The following is a 9,811-nucleotide window of genomic DNA, read 5'->3' as shown; positions in this document are numbered from 1 at the left end:
AAGCCTTTGGTTTTCTTAATGCCACGATTCTTTCCAAAGGTGGAATTGGTGTGAACCGGGTGACTCTTCCCAATGATGGATGGTGTGACAACCTTCTTAAAGGTTTGAGTCCGATTTTCTTTATGTTTTTGTGTAAATAATAGTAATGATAAAAGTGGCTCAGGCAAAGCTTCACTTGGGCCTAGCACATTACCTTCGACCTTATGGTTAGAAACAAATTGATTTGCAAGGAATGGTGCTAGTTGTGACCTTTAGACTCTTGTGTTGACTAAACAATCGTTGAGTGGCTTCTTGGAGCCATTTGTGTTGCTCAATCTTAGCTAGGGTTGTTGTGGGCCCTCGACTCTGTCTCTTTAACAATCCAACAACTTGTGAGGTGAGGTATTGATTTGCAAGTCCAAGTCCCGTGCCAATAAGTCTAGAACTTGCCCTGAATGTTTGTCTAGGCGAAATTCTAAGTGTAGCTCGACTAGATAAATGATTATAGGCTCTCCTTGATCCAAATTGAAACTTGAAAGCATCCATAGCCCACCAAATATGATATCCCTAGTCAACCCCGTTGAGCCGAAGCCCTTGTTCTTTCAATAACCATGATACAAGCCTTTATCTGTTCTACAATGACCCTCTCTTGGCACCCGATCTTTCCTTAGCATAATTGGCAAAAGCATAAGTTTGGGGGGAGAGACGAGGAATGCAAAAGTGATAAAAGGTATAAAATGAAGAAAAGGGAAGGCAAAAGAAAAGCCAAAAAGTCAAAAAGAAAGTGAATAATATAGAAAAAATGAAGGGATTCAATAAAAGCAATGATGAAAGGCTTGGAATGATTAGAAAGGAGAAAAATGATTGACATGAACAAGAAAGAGTGACAGTGTGTCTCTCGAGTCCCCTAAGGAAGAAGAAAATGACTCAAAGAGTCAAGAAAGTGTGAGCCGAAATGAGAAAATGAAGTGCTTAAGGAAAGATGAAACCTTCATAGACCGATATATCCGACCTTGAACCAAAAGCCTTCATTACATTCCCGCAAAAGCCCTATATGATTTCGAGTTGAGTGAGCTTACATTAGTGGTGATTCACATAAGGGGCAAGCTTATGGTACTTAGAGCCGGACTTGTGACCTTCCTTTGAGAGAGATGAGCTTTCTTTTCCACAATCCTCATTCTGAGTGCTACAATCTAAAGTGAGGTTTGTTTATGGAGAGTAGAGGAGTAAGAGTTTGGGTTCCACAATGACCTATATAGTAGAAAGAGTTTCCTTGATGTGTTAAGTCAACTCTTGATGCTTTTATGTCGCACTAGGGCTATCGTACTAAAAAGGTTGTGTGTTGTTAATAATACATTTGAGTTGAGGGTAATTGTTAGTCCCAATTGATGCTTGATGAAGTCACCTTAGGACAACTAAAATTTTCCTTTCTTTTATCTTGAGGAGGTGGGAATTACTTTGTTTGCTTGAGGATAAGATAAAGCTTAAGTTAGGGGGAGTTGATAACTATGGATTTAAGCCTATCTTATGCTCTCTTTTGCTTAGGTTTTGGATAAAAAATGTGTAAAAGTATTCCCGAAAACTGACTTATTGTGCTTGTCTACAGGGTTTGGTCAAAATGAGGCAAGAAAGCCATAATCAACTCATGAAGGAGTTAAAATTGCACAAGTTCAAAGCTGAGATAAAAGCGCTGACCGCGAAGGAAAAGAGCGGCCGCGGAAGATCCACTACTGACGCGGCCACAATTACGCGGTCCACGGAATTGAGGTTCAGAGAAGGTATTTTGGGTGCAACAGAGGCCGCTAATCGCGATGACAAAGTGCGGCCCGGAATACCTGACGCGGCCGCGGTGGTATTTCCGCTGAGAGCGGCAATCAAGGTTCAGAGACCCTGCAAAGTAAGCCTAACTGAGGAGCGCGGTCCGTGTCCAAATTGCGCGTCCGCGGTTGAGGCTAACGCTGAGGCGGTAACTTATACGCTGTCCGCAAAATTAAGTCCAAATCGAGCACAAAAGTGAAGAAGCGCGGTCCGCGTTTGTTTTGCGCAGCCACTGAAGTCCTTACGCTGAGGCGCTCATTATTTCGCTGATAGCGGAACCTCCGTAGGGGTATTTTTGTCCAGTAATTTCAGGTGTGTATAAATAGTTCCTTTTCACATTTTTAGGGCATCTTTTGTCTGAGGAGCTCGTGAACAGCCGTATTTTACTACATAGAGTAATTTTAGAGCAGCTTTAGCTATTAATCTTAGATTTTATTCTTGTGATTAACTTTTATGGCTTATATTTCATCTCCATCTTTGATTTCTACCTTGATTATGAGTAGCTAAACCCATCATCTAGGGTTGTGACCCAACCCTAGTGTGGGTATTTAATGGGTCTTCAATTTTAGGGCTTAATTGTTTATGAGTTAATGATATTTAGCTTGATTCATGCTTTAGTTGTAGAATTGGTGGTTGCAAATACTGATTCGTGCCTTTATGACTTAGACTCTTCTTGAGAAAGAGGGACTAAGTCTAGGAAATTCAGGCTAACAAGGAATTGGGGTGCATTCAAGAGATTGATAGCTCCAATTAAAGGGTTAAACCTAGAGATAGTAATACCCGACTTGAGCCAATTTTACTTGCATTGTTTGAACACCCAATTGGGCTTGAGAAAGCTAATTAGGGCAAAGTCACTAAAACTACCGAGAGGTATAGAGTGAGTAACTATGTGTAAAGGTTATATCATGACCCCAAATATAACAAGCTTGTCCTAAATTCTAGACCCCATTAGATACTCGCCTAGGTGTAAGTCACTTCCCTAGTGCTTTTTATCAATTGAGAAAAATTCTACAAAAACATTGTACTTAGATTATTTTCAGCAATCAGTAGCATTAAAAGTGGAACAGAAACAAAACCAAGCATGGTTAGAAGTGCAATTAAGAACAACACGCATAACTAGATTTGATAGAAACCCAACTCCCAACCAATATTAGCTCCTTGTGGATATCGATCCTGACCTTTCGGGTAAAAGCTGCATCGACCACTCCTTGACATTATTTAGTGGTGTAGGGTTGGAGCCGATCAAGCTTGTAACAGGGACAAGCAATAGGTGGGCATACTCGACAAAGTGCTTTTAATAAGCACTTCCTTACCGCCTTTTGACAAGTACCATTTCTGCCAGCCTGCTAATCTTTTTTCAACCCTTTCGATCGCTGAATTCCAAACCGTAGTATCCTTATGCAAAGCACCCAATGGGAGACCCAGGTAAGTAGTGGGAAGAGAGCCCACCTTACATCTGAGAACATGAGACAAAACATCAATGTTAGCAACCTCACCCAGGGGGGAAATCTCACACTTGCCGAGGTTGATTTTAAGTCCTGGTACTATCTGAAACCACTGCAGGACCTGCTTCAGGTAGGTCAACTGATCCATATCGGCATCACAGAAAACCAGGGTGTCATCCGTAAAAAGCAAATGAGAGACTCTTCGGGTACTGAGCACCCCGATCGGAGCTGAGAATCCTCTTAAGAAGCCTCCACCTGCCGCACGATCTATCGTTTTACTCAGAGCATCCATCACTAGAATGAATAGCATGGGGATAGGGGGTCACCTTGCTTGAGACCCCTGGAGCTGCCAAAAAAACCACACGGGCTACCATTAACCAGGACAGAGAATCTGACTGAGGAAATGCAGAACTTGATCCATCCCCTCCATCTTACCCCAAACCCCATCCACATCATAATGAAATCCAGGAACTCCCAATTGACACGGTCGAAAGCCTTCTCAAGGTCCAACTTGCATAGTAAGTCGGGTTCTCTATTTTTCCTTCTGGAGTCTACAAGTTCATTTTCCACCAAAGTAGCGTTCAAGATCTGCCTACCTTCCACATATGCATTCTCGGAGGACGAAACAGACACGTCAAGAACCTTCTTGAGTCTATTGGAGAGCACTTTAGAAATAATCTTGTAAATGCTCCCCACGAGACTAATAGGCATGTAGTCTCTGATACAAGATGCACCTTCTTTCTTAGGCACAATAGTAATAAAAGAAGCATTGATACTTCTCTCGAAAACACCATTCACGTGGAAATATTCAATGGCTTCCATCAACTCCCCCTTAATGCCGGGGGCCTTATCACCAGCACAACTCGACACATCCTCGTGCACCTCCTCCTCCTCGAAAGCCCTTTCTAGCCTTATCATGTGGAAGTATGCAATGGCATCTCTCTCATGGTGGAATCCTGCTCCTGCCATGAATGCAATGGCATCTTGTTCTCCAACTCCAACATCATATAAATCCTCCAACTCATTATCACTGCCGCGCTCTGTGTTTATCAGCAAGCAGGCAAAGTTAATCAAACAAGCTAAGGGTCTTTTGGTTAAAGCACAGCAACAGTCAAAGAAAAAGAATCATTCATTCACCAATTCTAGAAGTAATACCAGCATTCAGTGTCTCTTACAGGAATAGAAATGGACTCATGAAGGTTCCATTACCGAGTCGCTCCCCAATGGCATGTTTAGGGTCAAATTGGATAATGCAGATGTCGTTCTGGGAAAATACGATTGTTGCCAGGAGACAGAGCCAAAATTGAAGTACGTTGGTATGATTCCACTAAAGGACGCATCATTTGTCGTCTCCGTGGTGGCCGAGAAGGCTAGGACTCAAATGGTGGTGGAAGGCTATTTTGTAAGTGACCATCTCTGCTGATGAACCACTATTCACCTGCTCCTATCCTTGCTTATGAGAAGAGAACCTAGAATGTATATTCATATACTTAGATATTCATTGGCATTTACTTTTGTTATTGATGTTTATGTTTTGATTGTAAACTAAGTCTGGAAAAGCAAAACTTGTGCATATTTTGATTGTTTATTGGCAATTTTAGGAATCATCTTGCACGGAAATAACTGAATGTTAGTATATGTTATTATAGTAGCAGACTTTTGTTGCCTATTTTGAGTTCATTCAATAGTAAACAATAAAGTTCACTTTGCAATTCATTTCTCAGAAAGATATTAAACCCAACAAACTCTTTCTTCTCATTTCCATTGGCTAAAGGCAACCAAATGTCACTCGTAATGTAGGATTAACAAAGTGACAATTTGTGGAAGGCAAGAAAGGAAATGTGTCTTGCGCTAAACATATGTTGAAATATTTGAAAATCAAATTACATTGAACAACAACAATAACTACACCTCAATCCCAAACAAGTTGGGGTTCGCAATATAAATTATCATTCCTTTCTTTAAATTCAACTCATATTATCATCATTAACAAAATTGAATTACATTGAATGCGTCAGATAAAACAACAAGTCATTTCAATATAAAGTGAACTGATGGTCGTGTCATTTTTTTGTCAATAGCTGCAACTCTAGCCTCATGTAGTCACTTCCTGAGAATGATAAATCCTGCAAAACATTCACAAGCATCAGTATTTGCTGTGCTAAAATGAATTATACTCAAATGAGAAAGGACCTTTATCAAGTTATTTTCTTTTATAAAAGCATGTACTCATTCTAGTACAACACGATCTTGTGAGCATCTATGCCTTCACGGTTCAGTAGACTGCAGAAAAGAACTCCCAATAGATTAGATCATTTGTCTGTTCGGGGACATCCAATAAAATTGAATCGATACAGAGAATAGATTTGTTCGCTTAAGACACAAAGTTAATATGGCATTGACTTGTTACAAAATGGAAAGTAATCAAATCCTCAAGGGGAACAGTAAAATGATTAAAAGTGGAGGGGGCGCATGTATTCACCATTGAGATGACTACCAGCACAAACATGCTCATTATTTTGAGAGAATAAATACAATAATTTAGTATCCACAAACTTCAGTTACTCATAGATTTTTGTATTAGAATGTAAAAGCATTTCCAAATATTGTAAAGCTGAATTTTCTGTATAGATATTACATCTCGCGTTTTCGTACGTTGAAAATTTCGTTTTCAGTTAACCGACGTAGACTCGGGGGTAAGATCATCTTGACGTTAACATACTTACGCTATTTATAACAAGCGATAAATAAGTGTTATGAAGGATAAAGGGGTACACGGATTAATGAAAACGAGTTTCGTTGGAAGTGGCCAATTTGGAATAAAATACGGATCGAGCGATAATACCCGATAATTATGAACTAGTACTATGCAAGGTACCATATGACCACGGTAGTATAATATATAAAGTATATATGAAGTATTTTAAAAAATAAATAGAATTTTAAGTAATTTGTGGTAATATTTAAATTATGCAGGTAATTAATTAATTACCAATTAACTAATAAGTGGATGAATAATTAATAAACTAACCCCACACGTGGCAAGAAGCCACAAAGCCTAGACAGTGACTAAGTAGTCACAATTCTAGGTGGCTACTTAATAATGACTGGAAGTCTTAGAAAGACTTATACAAACTTTTCCAAATCTGTCTTTAGATTTATTTTAATGTCTTTAACCTCATTTAATGCCTTTGGCTTCATTTTTCGTTACTTTGGCATTGAAGCAGAATCATTTTCATCCAAACTCTTATCTTTAGCCAAAAATTTCATTCTGTCATTGGTTACCAAAAACGTGAGAAAAGCAGAAACATTTCTTTTCAATTCATTAGAAGCAAATCTCGTCCAAGCTTCAACAAATTAAGCACAATTTCGTTCAACAATCAAAGAAGCAGGAGCTTCATTCTGTTGCGTTCAACATATCTCATAGAAGCAGAGCTTCATTTCATTCAAATAATTCAAGGCCAGGTATGTTAAGGCTCAGCCATTATTTCATTTTGCATGATCTTGTCATTACAGATTTTGTTAATGAGCCATAAAAAAAAATTCATATCACGAAATTTACGTATATTTGGCTTAGTCTCGCAAATTACAATATATTTTTTCTAGTTTTTGTAAGTTACCATATTCTTCTTATCGGGACTGCATATTCACTTGAGTATTATCTTCTTCCGGTCAAGAGAGCAGGGAGTTTACATATATACAGTATTAAAAGTATTTTCATTACCATCGAGCTATAATTGATGGGCAGGCCCCTATTGGGCAACCTCTGATCAGATGGTAATTATATTGACGATCCTACTGTGGCCGAGCGCATATGAGCGAGCCCAGTTGGTCGAGATATATAGCCTAGTATGGCCGAGCGCCTATGAGCGAGCCCACGGCAGAGCAGTTTATATATATATATATATTATATATTACTGAGCTTTAAGGGTCGGATCAGCTATTTTACTCACTATATTGAGAGAGTTGAGTCAGTATCAGCTGATGAGCATATCCTCAGATTATCTTTGACTCCCATTTGCTTTCAGTTATTATATTATCAGTTCGGTTTCGGCTTTTAGTATATTGCCTTACCTACTCGGTACATTATTTCGTACTGACGACCCTTTTCTGGGGGCGCTGCATTTCATGCGTGCAGGTTCAGACAGACAGATGGGTAGACCTCCTCATTAGATGTTGCCCGAGTTCAGCTTGATCGGTAAGCTCCATACCTTTCGGAGTTGCTGAGTCTAGAGCTTTACGTACATCTTTGTATGTATATATATATATATATATATATATATATATATATATATATATATATATATATANGTAGGTCGGGGCCCTGTTCCGATCATAGTATATCCATCAGTAGAGGCTTGTAGACATATCCTGTCAGTTAATACAGTATATTGGGCTAGTAGGCCTTTTATGTACATTTTGTTGGTTTGTCAGCTGTAGTAGTTATGACGGCCTTATCGGCCCAGATTTAAATTGAGATTTAGTCAGTATTCGCAATTGTCTTGCAATGTGGCCCATGGCCAAAGTATGACATTACATGTTCAGGGTTCCTTAGTTGCAAGTTGGTACGCAATGATAGGTGAGGCATCGGGTTCCGGTCTCGCCCCTCAGGTTCGGGGCGTGACAAAAGTGGTATCAGAGCAGTTCTGTCCTAGGAAGTCTACAAGCCGTGTCTAGTAGAGTCTTGTTTATGGGTGTGTCGTGCACCACACTTATAAGCAAGAGGCTACAGGGCATTTAGGACTGTCACTCTTTCTTCTTACTCTAGATCGTGTGGTAGAGCTCACTTATAAGAATTCAAATTCCAAATTTCTATTTTATTTGTAATAAGACGATGCCTACGTTCAGAAAGACGATCGATAAGAGATATAGTTGTGGAAGTGTTGAATTAGAGGAACTCGATTTTGAATCTTGCTTATGATGAGTAAATGCGAGGTCTTCAGCAGATCATACGTATACTAAAAGGTAAACGGTTCTTGATAAGGAGCCTTTAGGAAAAAATACTTATCCACTCTTACGGTAAAAAGGAATAACGGAATCGGAAGTTAGACACAAGTTGCAGCAAGTAAAAGAAGCAAGGTGAAAAAGGGTACAAGGTACCCAATGAATAAAGATTATCATTATTTACCATTGAGGAAGGGAGATATAAGCATTTTGAATTACCTTCAACAGTAATAGATGTACGTACAATTGGTCGCACCCATTCCAGATATGCCCTATGGGGGTTAACAAAAGTAGTATAAGAAGATATGATGGATGAATTGATTGCGTCAGTTGACATTTCCGAAGGGTATTGCAAAGGTGCTAATAGATCTCTTTATGAGACACCTAGATGATGCACTCTAGAATATCACAATTAGATGTGAATACTAGCATGATAAAAAACAAATTCACAAGATAGGCATTGAAAGCCTGGAAGAAATAAATATTACCTTAGTGTGACTCTCGTCCCTAGTAGAGCGAGGAAGTTGAGCAACCCGAAGAGCCAATGAATGGAGCAAGGAGAGCTAAAAGCGAAAGAATGTCATGTTGAAGTTTTCACAAGAAAGGGATGGCAGAAATATTAGCAGAGTAGTGAAAAGGGAGATAAGGAAGAATTATAAGTGAGATGTGATACATGAATGACAATGGTAGAGTGTTACGGAACCCATAGTCAAATGAAGAAAAGGTGATGGGCCTTAAGACAACAAAAGAGTATATGCCATACAGTCACATCCTCATTTCGAGAAATAAGTTCGCGATTCTAACGTGATTAACAAAAGGAAAAGTTAGACCCCAGAGTAATAGAAATCAGTATGGACTGGTGAACAAGATAAATTATATATGAATTAGGAACTGATTGATTTGATAATAGTCAGCAACATGAGAATTTCATATTGCATTTAGGCAATAATAGAATGGACAACAGAAGAAGATCCATGATCAATTCAGAGAATGGTCATTCAGGGATACGCTTCCCTAAAGCAAGCAATATGATCAAAGTTAAGCTTAAGGGACTGTATGTGCCAGTTATACTAAGTGTCACCATCGCGAGTAAGGAATTTTGTTATCCTTGGTATAGAAGGATTACCGCAAGGCGAGTAAGGTCATTGATTATGTGAAAGGACGCCAAAGATGAAGGGGAAAAACATCCATAGGCAGGTCGTCATAGCTCCAAGTCTTAGTACTCCCCTAAAGGGGGGAAATATGGAATGATAAAGGAAGAATGTGATAAAAATGAAAAAGGGATGAGATTGAACTTATCCAAATGTTACAGATATGCTATGATTCCACGACGTTATGTAAGTACGACATCAAAAAAAAAAAGAGGGGGAGTAAGGGTTCCTGCCCGAATGTTATTGATAGATAAGGAGCCTCTATGTGAGGTAAGTTAAGACAAGGAAATAACCCAAGAAAGATTACGCAGAATATGGATATAAGAATGGGCCGACGAGTAGTTAGTAGTTGATTCAGGAAGAGCCTATTCACGACTAGACAAGAAGTAACAAACAAATCAGCAGATCATGCAAGATAAATGTAGTAAACCCCAACATGGAGAAGTCAGCCTCGCAGTAGTGTCATTATAATAC

The 9,811-nt window shown here is 39.1% G+C and overlaps 1 protein-coding gene and 1 pseudogene across 1 annotated transcript; one reads left to right on the top strand and one right to left on the bottom strand.

Moving 5' to 3' along the window:
- On the top strand, positions 3,039-4,851 carry LOC109235663 (annotated as a pseudogene).
- LOC109236094 lies at positions 3,040-3,953 on the bottom strand. The gene is made up of 2 exons (XM_019402314.1): positions 3,569-3,953; positions 3,040-3,497 (listed from the first exon to the last, which is right to left on the bottom strand). The coding sequence occupies exons 1-2, from the start codon at positions 3,951-3,953 to the stop codon at positions 3,040-3,042; spliced, it is 843 nt and encodes a 280-aa protein (XP_019257859.1).

The sequence above is a fragment of the Nicotiana attenuata genome, chromosome 12 (genome assembly GCF_001879085.1).
Source record: "Nicotiana attenuata strain UT chromosome 12, NIATTr2, whole genome shotgun sequence".
In the NCBI taxonomy this organism is placed as follows: domain Eukaryota; kingdom Viridiplantae; phylum Streptophyta; class Magnoliopsida; order Solanales; family Solanaceae; genus Nicotiana; species Nicotiana attenuata.
Note: the sequence above shows the minus strand (reverse complement) of the source record. Positions and strands in the feature narration are given on the sequence as shown.